Below are 19,246 nucleotides of genomic sequence, written 5' to 3' on the forward strand. Positions count from 1 at the left end.
TAGTTCAAAGGACATGCTCCCCAGGTCTTGGGGCAAAGCCTTCACTCATTTACATCGTGTCTGATCACCTTCTCAAAATATTTTGATACTTGATTTCCAGAGACCAAACAGGGCTAGTCGTCTGCCTGGCTCCTTGGCACTTCCTCCTCAGACACCTTCCTCTAATCTGCTTCTTCTTCCTCCCAACCACTGAAGACTGGAAAATTCTAAGACTCAGTTCCCGGGTTATCTCTTCTAAGCATATCTAGTCCCCATGTGAACTTATTCAATTTTCAAAAATATCTGTATGATCAAGGCAACCAACTTTATGTCATAGCCCAAAAATCTCCCCTAATTTTGACCCACCTAGAACAATATGTCCAACTTCCTGTTCCACATCTCACCTTCACTGTCTAATAAGCATCTCACACTAATGTGTCCAGGTAGGACAACGGATTTCCTCATCTATAGTCCCTGCACCTCCTGGTGTCTCTATCCATACTGTCCCTGATACACACACACATGCACGTGTGTATGCATATACTTAAGTGTATGCCGTGTGTGTTGGGAGGGACAGGGAGGACCTCCCTCCCTGAAAACATGACCTCCCCATTATGCCCGGAATCAAACCCTAACTCCTGACATGTCCTGTGAAGAATAATGTGAACCCTGGCAACAACCAACCATCCTCCCCCGTACCCACGCTGGCCATGTTCCTGTTTTTTAAGGACTCCGGCCTTTCCTCTCAGGGTCTTTGTATCTGCTGCTCCATCTCCCTGGACCTTCTTCTGCCAGAACCTTCCCTGGATGTTTCTCTCACTCTATCCACATTTCTGTTCAAGTCCAGGTTCATCATAGAGTCATCCCTTGACCACCTATGGTTGGGGGACACTGGGGTCTGGGCCCCGCCCTCTTTCTTCCCCTTTGCTTCCTGGACACTGTGAGGTGAGCAGCTGGGTTCTACCACACACTCCCTGCCATGATGTTCTGCCTCACCACAGGTCCAAAAACAAAGGAGTCATGTGACCATGGACCGGAATCTCTAAAATAGTGAGCTGTCATTAATCTTTCCTCCTTTCAAGTTGATTAACTCTGATATTTTGCCATGGTGATAGAAAGCTAACTAACACAACACCTGAGCTGCCCTGCACTGATACCTTCTTACGCACGCATGTGCACTCATACGTACACACATACCACAGGTACACACATATGCACACGTATACTCACGATCATGCACACTACCAATCTCTCTCTCTTTACCCTGCTTAGTTTTGGCTTTATTAATTTCACTATGTGGCATAGTGCTATTCACTTACTGTTTAACACTTAGGATTATGCCTACAGTACAAGACAGGATTATGTATAAATACAAGGTCAGGGTTTCTAGGGACAGTGTTGGTTATTGCTGCATCCTCAGGTCTTAGAAAATAATGTGGTACCTAGTATACTTAGTATATACCTTTATTTAGCACTTCCTTATATTCAAGTTGAATGTGTCACCTATTAATTATCACATAAATTAGCTAGATTTTATATAAATGTTGGATTAGGTATATAATACCTATATGTTAAATTTCTTAAGATTAGGAACCATATCTCATATTTATCTTACACCCTATAGAGAGAAGAATGGCACTAAGTACATAATAGTGATTTTTTTTAAATTAAAAAAAAAATTAAAAAAAAATTAAATTAATTTTTTTTTAATTAAATTAAAAAAAAATCTTGATTTTTGTCCTTTTGTTTGAACTCAGTATTGGAAATCATCTGGGGCCCTTCTTTTCAGGTTTATTCTCAGTTATGTCAGGCATTCTTACCTCAAGGCTCATAAATGGAATTTTGAAGGTCCATGAGCCTCAAACATACAAAATTTAATAGGTACCTGTGTTTTTCTTGGGGAAGGGTCCAAGATTCACAGAGGAGTCTCTTTCCTAAAGGTTGGTAAACACCAAGCTATCAGGAGATTTCTAGACCAGGGGTGGCCTGTGCTCAGAGGTGGGGCTGGGGTGGAGGTGGGGAAGCCAGAGGGCAGGGAGGAGTTTATGATACCTGGAGACCAAGGAAGGTCATCTGGCGCTGATGTGGCCATGGGGGATCATCTTACTCCTCAGGACTCACCGATCCCTACTTAACAGCTCAACAATTCCATATCAAGCTTACGAATGGGAGAGAAAAATCTGAAATTGGATCTGAATTCTCGGGATAGACCACACCTTGCCTGCTATGATTGAAGAAGGAGCTGGGAGATTTAGAGTTTTGATCCTTGGGCATTTGGACTCTCAGCACGTCCTGGAAGAGGTTGTCCAGTCATGCCCGTATGTGGGTCACAGCCAGGCCAGGACACACCTGGCAGTAACCACAGAGTGCATGCCCCCACCTGGGCCAGTGCCTTGTATTAGCGTTAGCTGTTCCTTATTTCACTTTGTGTCTATATACTACAGTCAACCAGATTCGACACCACTAGATGTCAGAACCCTTGTTAACTGTCAGTGTCACATACATAATGGTGCTTACTAATTATTTTTCTTAAGTGAATAAGTGACAATGTATCCAGCAGCTAAGTAGCTGTAGCTGGTGCTTCCTCAAATTTGAAGAGGCCAGGAAAGGCCTTCCTCTTACAATGGCTGATTGTTCTGAAGCCACCACTAATATCAATGGAACTTTTTTAGTTCTAAGACTGTTGGAAGGCGGGGTCATGGACCTTGGCTGGAAATTCTCAAGTTTTACATGATAATTACATACATACATGCAGTCCTTGGTAGTCTGTAAAGTGCTTAGACACGCGTTCTCAATAGCCATGTGCTGTTTTCAAATGTAGCAAGACTCTCTTTCCATGAGAAGGAGCTCTGGTCCCTCTCACTCATCCTTGAGAACAATTTAGGTTGATTTCCACAGAAATAAGTGCACCAGCTTCCCTCCAGTTGGGTTCTGATAGTTTTCTCAGTTACTAAGACTTCTTTTCCTGCTATTTAAATCTGTCTGCTGTGGTTCTATCTTTAGTAAGCATTTAGATAAGACCTGAAGAGTTGATGTTTTCCTGGCAAAACCTGGAGGAATACTTTGTTGTTCTTTCCCATAAAAAATGAAGACTGGGGAAATGCTTAGCAATAAAACAGTCAGGTTGATCTACATGACCTAAGGCAGCCAGGCCCAGACGGGAGCTCTTCTGTCACCAGAGCAGCCGCCCGTCTGTGGTGGATACAAATATCCCACCACTGTGACTATTTGGGCCGAAGGTGTAGCAAGGGCAGGGAAATGTCCAGTAGCGAGGACCGTCTGCTTCGGAGATACCTACTGCAATGATGAGTTCCTGAGGATTAGGAGGGTTGGGCTGGGAGGATTCCAAAGACTTGGTTAGTCAGAAGCTTCTGGAACCACACTGGATCAAAGGGCACAGAGGTATTTCTGAACTTAACAGCTACTACTTATAAAACCCAGAGCAGCATCACAAATGGTTACAGGGAAAAGATTCCAATGATAAAGGTAGAATAGCAAGATAAGGAGGACTGCCAAGTGAGAGAACTTTCAGGACAGCATGAAGCTGGTGACATGAGGTATTAATTCTTAAATTGTGGGGAGGAAAAGGGAGCAGAACAGGAAGCAATTCCCAGAGTGGGGCCCACACCAAACAGAAGCCACTAGTAACCAGACCACCAGGTGTGACTTTGGCACCCACCGGGGCAATATGCCAGCATTGGATCCACTCCTTTGGGTGGTCATGTAAGAGTACTAGTAAAATATGGATCAAAGGGCACAGAGGTCATGTAAGAGTACTAGAGAAATATGTTAACACATTGTCCCAGTGTTAGTTGAGTTTTCATTACTATAACAAATACCTGAAATAGTCAACTTACAAAGAGAGAAAGCTCATTGGGGCTCACTTTTTTATTGTCCCTTCCATGATCAATGGACCCCATTGGTTTTAGGCCTGTGGTGAGGCAGGACATCATGGAGGTGAGGGTGTGGAAGAGCCAAACCTCTCACTTTGCAGCTGGGAAGTGAAAAAGAGGAAGAGGAAGGGGCCTGGGGTTCACTATGCCCTCTAAAGACCGCAATGACCTAGAGACTCTTACTAGGTCTACCACCTCCCAACAGCACCTTCCTGGGAATCATGTCTTTTACCACAGGGACCTTTGGGGGACATTCCAGACCTGAAACCTACCACCAAGAACAGCCATTTCCATGTAAGTTTAGTATCTAAGAAGTTGGCGAAGAGCATTCCTTCAGGCAAAAGCCCAGGAAAGTTAAATAGTAAGGGTGGAAATGTCCAGAGTAAGGGACAGTCTGGGAGAGAGGGATGAGATGTAGCCATGAGGGCACTGGATTTGGAGCAGACACCAAAGGGAAGCAGGAAGTTTGGGGATAAGTGCATTAGGGACACCCCACCTTGGTCATGGTGACACTGATGACTTTCCTAGAGATGGCTCTGCTGGGATTTCACCAATGAGGTTGAGAGAGAAACAGAAGCATATCTGCCTCTGACCCAAGGCAGGCTGACTCCTCCTCTTCTCTCCTGGTCACCACTGTCCCACCTCCTGGGACTCCTGTCCCTTCTAAGGGATGTGAGTGACTTGAATGACCCAAAAGCAAGGGGAAGAGTCACCAACCCCACTCCCAGGTTGTGAAGGCACAGGATACCTAAGCATCTCCATAGTACAGGAGCTGCCTTACTAATTAGCTCATGGATATAATACATTATCCAGCTCTCTGCTTCCAAAATGATCAACAATCCATATGGCTGTTTACTTAGCAAGGTCACAAATATTGGGCATCACCAACACAACTCTTTGGAAGAAAGCCAATCAGGCATCATGGTGGGAAATGAGCTCCCAAGAGGGAGGGAACTGGCAATCATTATAAGAAAATGACTAGGTGAGCTCATATAGCTTGGACACCATGTGTGATACATGAGTTTGGCCCCAAAAAGAAGGCACACTTGAGATTCTGCCTCTTGATTATTTTTGCAAGTTCCAGCTCAGCCAATTGTTTCCAATCACTTTGCTTTCTCAGATTTTGCTTAGAAGCATACAGATGGGCATCCTGGACATTTTTTTTTTTTTTTTTTAACGTGAAAATTCTCACTTTGCTATATTAATTAACCAAGCAAGTGGCATCCTTTGGATTGCCTGGCAAATTGTAAAACTAGATCAAAACCACAAAGTCTGGACTTACCTGTGACACAGAATGAATTGTCCTCAGAAAACAACCCTAGCTGTACTGTGTCTGAGCTTGATGGCCCCAGGCAAGACACTTGCCCTCTCTTAGCTAATTTTTTTTTCATTTGTAAAAATCAAGATGATGCTGGTTATCAAAGAAGGTTGTTAAATGAGCTCTAGCTGAGGAACATGCTTTGTATAGTGTAATGTGCCATTAAACAAAAGAAAAAAAAAAAAAAAAAGCAGGACTATTCCCCAGAAAGGTGTATCTCAGATTAATATTAATAAAGAATAGAGAAGACAAGAAGTTGTTGGTAGGAGGGGATTTCTGAGAGGTAGAGATTATTTAATATGTAGCTTTTGGTCTTGAGGTCTAATTAGAGCAGAACTGGTGCATATTAATGGATAATATCTCACAGAATGAAATAGTTGAGCTGAAGGTAAGATGTTTTTTCTGGAGGTGCCCAAACAGGCAGTAGTGCTAGGGGACTGAGCTGCTTTCCAGGTCACTGACATATGAGTTTGAAGACCATGCAGAGCTGAGGGGCAGAAGAACATCTGAGTGAATGTGGACCTGGCTATGCTTCTCTCTTGAGATTTCCCTCTGATTTTTATTTTTATTTATTTGTTTCTTTGCTTGCTTTTGTTTATTGAACCCAGGGGTTCTTAACCACTGAGCAACATCCCCAGCCCTTTTTATTTTTTATTTTGAGACAGGGCCTCCCTATGTTGCTTAGGGCCTTGCTAAGTTCCTGAGGCTGGCTTTGAACTTGGGATCCTCCTGAGTCCCTGAGATTATGAGCATGCGCCACGGTGCCCGGCTCCCTCCGATTTTTAAATGTCATGTGCTGAAACCTCCTTATCACCTCCTGACTGACATGGAAACGTGTCATGACATGAAAACCCAAATAAAAATGTATTCAGAGAAATATGCAAAGAAGAATTCCATTGGCGATGCAGAGTCCTGAGCGAAGTGCAGCGAAGAGCGTGGCTGAGCTGCGCGACGTTCTGCGGCTACCACGGGGTGGGCTTTGTGTCAGGCTTGCTTTATTCCACTCCTAGCTAGGAATAGGGTCGCATGTTACGTGTGTTCAGAACCGAGCTGAGCTAGAAGGTTGCCTGCCCTCTGGGTGGCATGGCTTTTTGATGACTTCCTAGGTGACTTAACAGAGAGTCTTGCCTGGCCATCTCCACTGCTCTCAGTGGACTCTGCAACTCCAGTGGCAGTTTCTCATTTCATGACCATCAAACTGCTCGTAAAGTAGTGACAGGGAGGGAGGGAGGAGTGATTGGAGAAGCTGAGGAACATGAATAAGCACTTGGGAATTCAGGGTGCGGGTCCCTGAGCTTCGACGTTCCTCCAAGTCCCCTCACTCACCATTGCGTGATTCATCCATACTGGAAAGATGTCATCTAGGACCTTGGGGTAAACAAGCTCTCGATCATAGAGAAAGATGGTCCAGAATACCAAAAATACAAACTGGAAATAAAACAACAACAACAACAACAAAAACCAGCATCATTAGGTTTGTTTTTCATCAAAGTTTTCTAAGATAATCAAGGAAACAGCAAAATTAAAATAGATACCAGTCTTAAAGATAACTCATATATACATTGTAGGAATTTTAAACTAAAGGAAAAAATGTTTATGGTAGAATTGCTACATCCAAGCTCCCTGGGGGATGCCTCCGTGCACTTGTTGATTAGCTTTCCAATTATTTGTTATCAAGGCAGGCAGAGAAGATACAGATAAGCTAGATGCATGGTGGCCCATGCCCATAATCCCAGGAATTTGGGAGGCTGAGACAGGAGGATCTCAATTTTGAGGCTAGCCTCAGTAACTTAGAAGGGCCCTAAGCAAGTTAGTGAGACTCAGTCTCAGAATAAAAAATAAAAATGGGCTGGGATGTGGCTCAGTGGTAAAGCATCCCCAGTCCCAAAAAGATTTAGATCCCCAGTCCCAAAAAGAAATCAAAAAACCTAGACACATAGACCATGAGCACTTTGTTTTACCAATGACTTCTTTCTCCTCCTAGCGTGCACCTCGAGTCTTGAGAGCCGGCACCTGGAATGGCTTGATTCTTACACACTTCTTGCCCACCCCTTAAAAAACTGACAAACTCTTGGATAATTCGGAAGCTAGCTAGCTAGCTGAGAGTCAGGTCACTTCCTTGGTCAGGACTCTGACTGATCTCCATCTATTGTGTTTCCTAGGTGTCAAATCATCTGCTGTGTTACCGTTGATGCTGAAAATGGGGTGGGGGACTATTAATCTTCTGATCTTCCCATCTTCTGAAATTTCATAGGCTTAATTTATAAGCCTTAGAAACATAGACAGACTCCACTGTTAATTTTAAAATTTTGACCTTTAGAAGACTTTCTGGGGGCGGAGCTGGTGGTGTTTGGCACAGTGAATCTGGAATGCTAGTATTTGCTCTGTTACCTGAAAACTCATTAGTGTTTGCAGAGTTTCATTTTCCTTTGGTTTTGAAGTGCAGGTGCCACAGGAAGTAGGACAATGACAGGTGGTCATTTCTAACCCTAGGCCCTGCTGCTCAGCCGGCAAGCTGGGTCTGTTTTCCCACTCCAGCTGGTGACTGGAACAGAAGCGGGGGTGACATTAGCAAAGCAACTCACCATCCCTTTCATGTCTGCTTTTTCCTAATGTCTGTTCATTCAGCACAACGAATGAAGCACCTACTGTGTGTCCTACGCTAGGCTTGTCTTTCTCTCTGAGATCGTCTTTTCCATGTGCCAACTCTGAAGGTCTCAGATCTTTTATTTTTAAAATTATTTTAACTCGATGATTTTCCACTTGGAGAAGTAACCCAGGCTTATTGTACCAAGTGACATGAGATGTATAAAAGGGGAAATAGGTCACCTGCCCCACCCCGGGCTCTCCATACTCATACCCTAATGGAAATAAAGTTGCTTCAGTTACATAACTTCAGTATTCTTGGTGAGTTGACTCCAAGAACCCCCAAGGATGCCAAATCCACAGATGCTCCAGTCTCTCATACAGAATGCATAGTATATGCATATCACCTGCACATATCCTCCAGTAGACTTTAAATCACTCTTGATTTCTTATACCCGATATAATGTTAATAGTGGTTACAATGCATTGCTTCTAAATTTGTATTTAATTGTTGTCTTTATATTCAAATATTTTTGATCCAGGATTGGCTGAATTCATGGATGGAAAACCCACCGATAAGGAGGACTGACTACTTGATTGAGGAAGTTCCTTCAAATTTCCCCATTCGACAGCAATAAGGTCTAGACAGCGATAAGGACCTTGCATTAAGCTTTCACAAAGATACCAAAATTCGTGATATGATGAGTACAGTTCCCCATTTCCTGATGACCCTAGACAGTGTGGTACAGCTACAGACAGAACGTTTATGCAACAGCAGTGGCTCTGGTTTTTGATAATAGGTTCCCAAACAACCTGGCTGCCCAGAAGAGTCTGTCCATCTGTCTGTTATATGAGCTCCACAACCTGGTCACTTACTGTGGACACGGGAAAAGCCAAGGTGGTGAACAGCAGGTCTCTGAAGGCAGTGATGAACTTAATGTCTTTTCTTCCTTTGATTCTTTTTAGCACATCATCCAGGCAGGCGACCCCGAAGAAAAAGGCCTGCAAGAACTAAATTCATTACAACAAATGAGGGCATTTTCATTTGTTTTAATTAATACATTCTTCACTGATGTAAAACCGCATCCCTCTGGGAGCAATGTTGATTTGGGAAGGAGGGAGCTGTTCTGCTGTTTTGGTTGAGAGCCAATTCAAGGACTGGGCTTCCAGCTCCTTGGACCCTGACCTTGCTTGCTAAAACTGATTGAGGAAATTCATTTAGGGGATAATAATGTGTACAGTATTTAGTGTAATGGGCTTGAGTTAAAATGGAAACAAAATCAAAAAGCCAGCTTAGAAGGACAATGTAATGAGAGAGATAACTTGGCTATATGGATGTGGGATGAACCCAACAAAGACCACAAAGACAAAGAGCCAGGTATGACGGCCACGCCTCAGGTGTCTGCCTAGGGAGAAAAACTAAGAAAAAAGCTGAAATCTCACTGGGAAATCCAGTATTAGGGTCAAGAGCAGGGATGGAGCTCTGTGCTAGTCTGAGGAAGATACACAAGATGGCGGCTGACTTAGCTCAGGGAGCAGCCAGTGTTTCTCCTTCCCCACAGAGGGGCCTGAGAGGCTTACAGGGACAATCTGACCAAGGCTTAAATCCAAGGACAGAGCAAGAAATCCCTGGGCTCTGGTGAGGCCCCTGAGGCAAGACAAAAGAGAAGTCCATTTCAAGGAAATACAGGTGGAGTGTCCCTTATCCAAAATGCTTGAGACCAGAAGTATTTTGGATGGGAGATTTTTTCCAGATTTTAGAATATGAGATATCTTGGGGATAAGACCCACGTCTACACCCAAAACTCATTTATGTTTCATATACCCCTTTGTACAAATAACCTGAAAGTAATCTTATATGGTATTTTTTAATAATTTTGTACATGAAACCAAGTTTCACACTGTCAGATTTTTCACTTGTGTCATTGCGTTGGTGCTCAAAGCGTTTTGGATTTTGGAGCACTTCAAATGTCAGGTTTTTGGATTCTGATGTTAAACCTGCAATATGACATGGAAGGCAACTTTACCCAGTCTTAGTGTTGCTCACAATCTCATGACTTCTAATTTAAGTCCTGGGGGGCCACAACTCACAGAGTTTGGGCCAGTTTTGAGTTGTGCTCATGCCAGGATCCATCCTAATCTTTGGAAGCTCTGGTGGATACGCCAGAGGCAGTAAGGGCTCTGCTCTTCGGGAGGAGTCAGACAAGCTCTGGAACCTGGGAGCTGGGCCAGAGATTAGTCAAGTTGGCTGTTGGGGACTAGTCTCTGGGGCCCAGACTCTAGGAGAGATCTTGCAGGGTTGTCCTCATGCCCCTCGCTGGGCTAAGGGGCACGCAGGAGAGGATACAGAGTGAATCCCGTCTCTGTTGCCAGTGGGCCCTCAGACCTGCAGCACCACATCACCCAGGAGCTTTCTAGAAAGGTAGGACAAGGCCCTACCCTGGATTGTGGGATCTGAATATCTGGAAAAGGGGTCAAGAAGTTGTTTTTAACAGGCTCTCCAAGACATCCTTATGTAAGGTAAAGTTTTAAAACCACTGAATCAGGCATAAATTCATTACTCAGAAATCTTACTAACTACTCAAAACTCCAGCAGCTGACTTTAGTCCTCACTTGTCTTGTCCCAGACATAACTAAGCTTTATATCTGCACAACCTTATAAAGTAAGTGCTATTATTAAACTCCCCACCACCATTTTACAGATGGGGAAACTGAGGCACTGAGAGAGATGAACAAACTTGCCTAACAGCTCATGGCTTCAGAGTCCTGTGCATATAGACATGTGAACCAGTTTTCTATACATAGATCAAGTTTCTAAGAACAGTTCACATAAAGCACTGTAGGAGGTGGGAAGAGAGACAGTTATCTCCAGGCGGGGGAATTAAAAATTAAAAACAACTTTTCCAAAACAGCGATGCCTGATTCCTATCCCTAGAGATTCTACTTTAGTGGGTCTGGGGGTGCAGCTTAGCCTTCAGCATTTCTTCAAATCCTCCCAGGTGATTCTAAGCCTGGGTCACTAAGGATGAGAACCACCTGCCTAGAGGAACTCTGCAGAAATTCATACCTAGGGTCCCGAGAGAGATGGGGCCAAGGAGATGGAGATAGTCAGACCCTCGGGTGTGATAAGACTGCTAGAGAGAGGTGGGGTGGGAGGGGTGAAGAGGGAAGCAAATGTGGGGAAAGTGTCCTCATCTAAGGGTCAAGAGGGGACAAGGCCAGCCATGGTGGCATAGAATGAGCGAGTGGTAGAAAACCAGGACTGGACAAGACCCCGTGGTCCCTAGGGGAAGAGGAAGCTTCCCACCGGAAGAGCATGTGTTGGGGAAGGTTGGCAATGGCTGTAACTGTCCATGCAGGGCTGTCCCCCCCAGGACTTGTCACCTCTGCGGGCACTTTTCACACCACCCCTAAGGGCTGGAGAGTTTGGACATGCAGGCCTTTGCACGGGATGTCAGAAGAAGTTGCCTCCCTGTGGCTGCTCCCGCTACCCAGGTGGCTCTTGTCTCTCCCCTGAGCAGCTTCCCAGGTAGCAGCTGCTCAGGCCGCTGCTTGTCTTAGGAGGGGTAGGCCTGGGCCCTGGGCCCCGGAGCTGAGGACTCCACTGTTCTGTCGTTGAGCCTGGTTGAGCCTCTGCCAGGTCTTCCCCTTTGGGGCAGAGGCTGCCTCCACCCAGCATGTGAAGTCCATGTGACCCGTTTCCTCCAGTCGGAGCTTCTTAGAGTCATCACCATCAAGCTGACCCGCTCTCTTGCTTTTCCCAGTTATGAAATGTGGAAATCGGATGAGGGAAGAGAGCACATTACTCAGCACCTCCGGGGTTCCTCTGTCAATAAAAGTTGGCTCCCCACTGCTAACCTGCCAATCGCCTTCCCCCTCCGCCCCCAGCTCACACGACGCTTCGCCGGCATATGCCACCCTGGCACCCGAAGATGCCAGCTGCCTGTGAGGCAGGCTTGTCTCCACTGAGCTTACACGACACTGACATGACATCATCTGTATCAACCAGGAATATCTGGGGAGTCCCCACATCAGCGCTCGGGGGAAGCAGGAGGGTGTCGCCAGGAGAAAGACACAGGCAGGAGCCACCGACGGAGCTGGAGGGCCAGGAGCATGAGCTCTGAGCTCTGAGGGGCAGCGTGGGGCGGGGGACATTGAGGCCAGATTTGAATCATCTCATCCAAACAGCCATGGCCTGCTCATTCTCCAAGGACAATATCATATGATGCTTGTAAAACATGCACAGAAGGAACAACCCAGGGAGAAAGTGCTGCTTGTTATGAAGTCAGTTGAGTCCAGTGCTGAAGACCTCATGCCCTGTAGTTCCAGAGAGAACTATATTTGGAGGCAGGGTCTGTAAAGAAGTCGATAAGTTAAAATGGGCTCACACGGGGTGGCCCTCCTCCAACAGGACTGGACACAGAAGAGATCATGACCAGACACAGAAGGGCGAGTACAGAGGACACAGGGAGAAGATGCCACCTGCAAACCCAGAGAAACCACCCCTGCCCGCTTGGTCTCAGCCTTCTAGCTTCTAGAACTAGGCGAACAAAATGCAGCTGGGTCAGCCCCCTGGTCTGTGGTGGATGCTACACCAGCCCTGTCACCACGCAATAGCCTTAAACCATGTTAGCAACCAGTGGTCTTCTTTGAAGAATCCTGCAGCAAAGTGACTGTCGTTCCATTTCTCAATTATTCTGGCTGCCCACGAAAGCGGACAGCACGTGGTCTTCCCGCTGCTTTAAAACTTCTCTTCTCTGATTCTCTTTTCTACTGGTTCTTCCATAACTCTGCTCCCATGGAGAGCGCTGTACCTTTTTCTAAACTGTTCTAAATTTGTGAGCTGTCTTTTTTTCCTGTTGCTAACTGACGAACTTCACCACCCGTGACAGAGCTGGATTTACATTTTTCATAACTAATGCAATTTATAAAGTCGTTAAGAGGTATTTAGTTTTCAGAGTCCTGAGTCTTCACAGTTCCACAGAAATCTTAAAATCATGGAAACTGAACCTAAGTCATCAAATTTCTTTCCTCGCCTTAAAGCCACAACGCTGTTAAGCCACCCCAGGAAATGAGAATTTCTTCTATTAAAAAAAATAATTCCAGAGAGGGAGATTCCACAAGTTCCCTGCACTCAACGTGACCACTCCCACTGGGTGAGTCAAGGAATCCAAGCCCGGCTCAAGCTTCGGTGTCTGACTCAGCTGGGTTGGGACTTTCTTATTCCTCTCCTTCGAAATGATGCAATCCCTTCAATGAAAGAGTATTCCAGAATAAAAGAGCAAGCAGGACGAACTGTGATGAATATTTTATCTCTCAGTGGTGGGCGGGGTGGCATTTGGGGCAGGTGGAAGGGAACCCTGGCCAAGTCTATGGGTACAGACATGTAACATTCTATTTCAGTCATCATTCATAGACAAGCTTCAGTAAGCAAATGAGATAAAAGGATAAGATAAAGAACGCAGGAGAAGAAAGTGTGTGCAGAACACAATTCTGAATAATGACAAAAAATGGAGACTAAGAATATTATGGAATAGGTTGGGGGCTCATGCCTGGTCAAGGTGGTGTGGTTGATGTCAAGAGTTGGGTAAGAGTAGAATGTCTGGGGATTGAGTCTCTTACAGGTGGGATTTCCTAGAAAGTGGCTCATACCAGTTAGAACCATGTTCTTGTCATGAATTCATGCAGCCAACGTCTGTGAAGTGGCAGTTAGGAACCCAGAATTGCATTAGACCTCCTATGGGCCAGAAGTGGCTGACTCCATGCTAAGATACCTCTACTAGGAATAAGGAAAAGAGGAGGAGGAGGGGGAAGAGGAAGAGGCTAAATAGTTATGGTAACTATTTTCCATCAGGATGGAGAACCTGAAATTCCGAAGCGTGTCCTCAGAACTCTTGGGAGAAGGAAGAGAGGGAGCAGGATGGGGGCAGGGAGGTTAAAGGCTATGCAAATACATGCCACCCCCTCTCCCCCTGGGGAGCCCTGGTGCTGAGCTGCCCTGAAGTGGGCCCAGTGAACCCCGTAGTAACCACTCAGGATGCAGCGACCCCAGGAAGGGCTCAAACCTTGGTCCAGGTGGCTTCCTTCCCCTGAGGGCAATTCTGGGTGAAAATCAACTGTGAGCCTTCCAAAGTCAACAATCCTCCTCCCGGCAACTGGGGAAGGAATGTCTCCGAGTTGAGGGAGTGTGAGGATCCAGGTTCCTCAACACTACACATGAGCAAACAAAGGCCCAGAGAAGTCGGGTAACTCACTTAAGGCCACACAGCAAGTGAGCAGAGCACCAGTGTTCTGGGTCCAGAAGCTGGACCTTCAATCACAAATCTCTATATTGTATATAGACAGCCTGCCAAATTGCTGACCGTCATGGTTACTCAATAAATAATGGCTACCTTACTTTGGGTGCTGGTGGTGACCAGTCCTGTAGTGACATCAGTCCTTATCCTTTCTTCTGAGAGCTAAACCTGAGCGGCCATGAGCATCTTTATGGGCATAAACAGGCAAGTGTGTTTCTGACTCCGTCACGCTTGAGACTTCCATAGACGAACACACTAACCCGATGATGGCAACCAGGGACTCCAGGGACTGGAGTGTCTTCTCGCTGACTACTGGCTGCCTTGGCGTTTGGACCAGTGGAGGGTCTCCCGGGTCCTCTCTTCCTTGGCCCCGAGGACATCATGATCCTCATCTTGTTGTCATCCAGGAGCTTGAGGATGGTCATGTCACAGCTGCCTGGGGCCTGGACTGCTTTGCAGAGAGGGGTGGGAAAGGTCGTGTGTCTGTCGTTGAAGGGGTGGAGGGAGAGGGAGACAGGGAGGAGGGAACCAGCCAGAATCTCCCCTGGAGATGCAGTTAGTTCTGTGGTGCCACATCTAGCAACGTTTCCGAAGGAAGTTTATTTTTAAAAACAGGAACCATCAGCAGCCTCATGAACTCTGCACACCAAGTCACCACGGCTGAACGTCCCCCAGCTCCCCACAGCTTGTACCCCCAGGGGCCAAGGAAAGTCCTTGAATGAAAGCGGGATGGATGGCGGGTAGGGGATGCGACCTTTGTGTCGGGCTCAGGCACTGGATGGTAGAGTCAACGCAGGCAGACCAGGCACATCCAGGGCTTGGTCCCCACACCCAGCTTCCGGGGCTTCCCCATTCAGCGGGACTCACTGCTCTCTGCTCCCCAAGGGCCCCAGTGCCTGAGGCCATCCACCCCAGCAACCAGAGCAGGGCAGGCAGCAGCTCAACAGAGCCGTCCTCCCCTGGGGGCGACGGAGCATGCAGCCTGGGGAGGGAGATGAGGAGCTAGGAGGGTGGTGGGTGACCCTTGCCGACTCCACCACACACCACCCAAGTGAGGAAACGGATCTCCTTGGAACCACTCTCTGCGCTGCACTGTCAGTCAAACACAAGTTGGCTGGAAGCTCACTGTCCCCTTCCCACTTTCTCTCCGCCTGCTCACACTGGGCTGTGACCATTCTGTCTGCTTATCACCTGTCCGCCATCCACCCCTGGTGACCACACCGTGGTTGAGTACTATTTCCATTCCTATTTGACAGATGTGGAGGTGAAGGCACAAATAAGTGCCTAGACCAAGGTCACAGGGACAGTAAGTGGTGGAACTGAGATGGTGTCTCAGAGACAGGCCCCAGAACTCACGACCATGACCATCGCGCTACACTACCTCTCCTCCAAACACAGAACCAGCTGCCTCTTCCCTGGGGTCAGTTGCTCCCTCATTAGTCAGAGAGTCACACCTGCCCTCTCCTTCCTTTACTCTTCCTCTTTGATGGTGCCCCACCACTGCCACCAAGCCTGGAGGAGCTCCTGTCCATGTTTCCTTTGGATTCCTGGATAGTTTCAGGGAGGAATGGGGAAATGTTCAAAATGCAGACTTGCAGTAAGATGGGCTTGGTTCCTCAAAAGGGAAAGTAACCACGCCTCAGCCAATGGGAAATGGTAGCTGTTTCAGAGGAAGGGTATAAACTCCCCAGTCAGCTGGTTGGATACTAACTTCACCAAACTGAGCTAAAATAAATGCCCAGGTGTTATGGCAAACAACAAGACTCCTATGAATAATCAATGCAATCATCGATGAACAAATCATTAGTTAACACAATAAATCAGTAAGAACACACAGTCATTAATCAGATCATGACACTTCATGTTAGAAATTTTGAGGTCCAATATTTAAACTTCAGTAACATATTTGAAATCTATCTTTAACCTCTTAACCCTCTGAAATGCACACAGCCCATCTCTGCGAGGTGGGGAATATTTAAGTCACACTTTCAAGAGCTCAGAAAGGACATCACTAAAAGTAAGTCCCTCTCTGATGGTGCACAAGGTCCAGAAGTAAGAGGACATACATTGTCGAAACTCAGGAAAATCTAAGGTCAAGGTAAGTTACCCGGGTTTAATCATGTCTATGGTGGTGGCATATACAGTGTAGAACGTAACTTGTTAGGGTTGGCAAGAACCTAGGAGGCAACACTCCTGATTTGGAGCCAATTAGAGGAATTTAACTGGAAGGTTAAGACACACTGGGGGAAGGAAGGAATTCAAAAGTGATAGTATCCAAAAGTAAGCAGAGACTGAGAGATGCTCTAAAAAGTCAGAAAAAGGAAAACTGAATTTGGGCTGACGTTGTCCCACAAAGATTTTAAGAAAGAATGTAGGATTTCAGGTGGTCTAGGAAGGAAGCAAAGTGCTGGAGAGAAGATGGGTATGGGCAGAGAAGGTAGCATCTAGCCCCTGGACTAATACGGGTTTGACACAAGACTTCTAGCAGAAGAATTCAGCCTTCCTGGGGAGAAAGAGACCTGAAGCTTATAGCATCGGGTGAGTTACTAAACCAGGAGTCTGAGATTGGTTTCCTAAAACAGAAGGGAGCCACAGAAATTTCTTGAGCATCAGACCATAATTTGAAAAGAGCTTATGAATAACCTAACAATAAATGGTCTCAAAAGACATCTCTCAAGAGAAGGAATACAAATGACCAACCAATATATGAAAAACTGTTCAACATCCCTAGCAATCAGGGAAATGCAAATCAAAACTACACTGAGCTTTCATCTCACTCCAGTTAGAATGAGACTCATCAAGAATACAAATAACACTGAACGCTGGTGAGGATGCTGGGGAAAGGTACACACGGACACTGTCGGTGGGACTGCAAATTAGGACAACCACTTTGGAAAGCAGTTTGGAGAGTCCGCTGCAGACTAGGAATGGCACCACCATATGGCCCAGCTGTCCCACTCCTTGGTATTTATCCAAAAGAACCCAACTCAGCATACTATAGTGATACATGCATACCAATGTTTATGGCAGCGCAATTCACAATAGCTAAATTATGGAACCAGCCTAGGTACCTGCCAACAGATGAATGGATCAATAAAATGTGGCATATGTCCACAATGGAGTTTTACTCAACCGTAAAGAAAAACAAAATTATGTCATTTTCTGGTAAATGGATAGAATTGAAGAACATCATGCTAAGTGACTCGGAAAGTCGAGGGTCAAATGTTTTCTCTTATATGTGAAAGCTAGAGATAAAAAAAAAAAAAAAAAAAAAGGAATACAAAAGGGTGTCTCACAAAAACAGAAGGGAGACCAACAGAGCAGAGGAAGCAGGGGAGGAGGGATGGAGGAAGGAGAGGAGGAAACGGGGAAGTAGAGGAATGAGACCCACCAAGGGATTCTATGCCCATGGAAGAATATCCCACCATGAACCCCACTGTTGTGTATAATTATAACACCCTAATTAGAAAACAATAGTGGTAGGAGAGAAACCAGAAGAATGGAGCAGGGGACAGCAGGTGGGAGGGAGGGACAAAAGGAAGGTCCTATTGAATGAGGATGATTGAATGATGGGCATGTAGGATTTTGGCAGAATGAATTCCACTGTTATGAATGATCACAGTGCACTAACAGAAATGGAAAAAAGGGAGATTGTGATATTAACAAACAAAACAAAATAAAAAAGAGATTTGGAAGTTTCATGGAATCTGAGTGGTGGGTGGAGGGACTGAACAGGGAAGATAGTAAAGAGCTGATGTGGTCTTCCAGGTATTGAGTAGTAAGAACATGGAATGGGAGAGGCAGTCAGACTAGGGGAGAAGGGATGGACCCAGCAAAAGGTAGAACCAAGGGGATTTGGATTGGGATTGGTCAAGGGAGATTGGTCAAGGGGGATTGGTCAATTGGGATTGGTAAAAAGGGGATTAGCACTGGGATATGGCAGTATCATTAACAAAAGTGTTTTCCCACTGGTGGGAAATGAAGGCTCTTTGGCAGGTAAGTGAACTAAGAACTAAGAAGTCAGGGAGCTGGTCTGTGGGGGTAGGTGATAAATCTATGCTTAGCCATACTTATGTGAGATAGAACATCTATACTGGAATTTGGATTTGATTAGAGTGTCAATCTTGGGTACAGACTGACTCCCTTTTCTCTCTCTCTCATTGACTCTTTTTTATACAAAGTCAACAGATATACCAACATCATTTTTTAAAACCTGTTGCACTCTTATAGTCCTAAAAATCACTTTTGTTTTGTTTCCTGTTTTCTTTTTTCTTTTTTCCACAAAATTATAGGATCAAAACCAGTCACCTTGAACATTTCCAACACATGAGAGTTCTATTTAGAGCTCAAATTTTTCTGGCCGGAATCAAGAGGTAGCAAATGACCAGGAGGGAGGAGGCAGCAACTCTAGGCCTCTTTAACTTGAACTCCACCATTTCCACCTCACAAGAATTCCAATGTCACTTTTTCTGACCACACATATCCTCTGTCAAGAGGATTATGATTCCAAAGGATTGGAACATTCCATCCAGTTTCTGAAATCAGATGTTTACACCGCACCCTATATTTTAGTCAAAACCCTCAAACATTAGTTTTCTTCCCCAAAAGATGTTCCCTTTTTAGCATTTAACTTCCAAGACTATTTTTTAACATATTCCCAAAATACTTTAAAAAAGAAAAATCTCTATTTTCTCTCATTCATTCACACTTCATTCATCAGCATGTGGTCAGCCAGGTTAGGAAGACAAGAAGGTTTTTAACTAGTTGAAAATGTGTGTTTGCTATTGGGTTGAGGGATTTGTCCTTTAAGATGAAGTTTGAGCCTATAAAAAGTTGAAGTGGGAGCTGGGCATGGCCAAATGTGTTTGCTTTTCTTAGATAAATCTGTTAGTCTGTGTGTGCTGTGAAATGGCATTATTCCTCCAATGGGAACCACACTTCCTACACAACAGACGCCACTCTGCCTTCTCTCCACAGACTTTCCCAAGCAAGGTTCAACATCCCTCCTGTATTTGTAGTCGATTCCATGAGGAAACCATGAGTTTGGTCCCCCACTGGGGTTCCAAGATGAGATTCTTTGCAAAAGAACGTGTAACAATTAACCAGTCCAAAAATGTAGCTACAGAAAACTTCCAAAGTAGAATAGCAACAACAACAACAACAACAACAAAACC

At 45.4% G+C, this 19,246-nt stretch overlaps 1 protein-coding gene across 4 annotated transcripts in view; it reads right to left on the bottom strand.

Moving 5' to 3' along the window:
- The window catches only part of ADTRP (androgen dependent TFPI regulating protein), an 89,987-nt gene that overhangs the window by 48,430 nt on the left and 22,311 nt on the right, over positions 1–19,246 (bottom strand). For all 4 annotated transcript variants that reach the window (XM_079147913.1, XM_079147912.1, XM_079147911.1 and 1 more), the window contains exons 3-4: positions 8,653–8,787; positions 6,517–6,618 (exon numbers count right to left, since the gene is read on the bottom strand). In XM_079147913.1, the coding sequence (XP_079004039.1) occupies positions 6,517–6,618; positions 8,653–8,787 (237 nt within the window). The remainder of the gene's footprint in view (positions 1–6,516; positions 6,619–8,652; positions 8,788–19,246) is intronic.

The sequence above is a fragment of the Sciurus vulgaris genome (assembly GCF_902686455.1).
Source record: "Sciurus vulgaris genome assembly, chromosome: 7".
In the NCBI taxonomy this organism is placed as follows: Eukaryota; Metazoa; Chordata; class Mammalia; order Rodentia; family Sciuridae; genus Sciurus; species Sciurus vulgaris.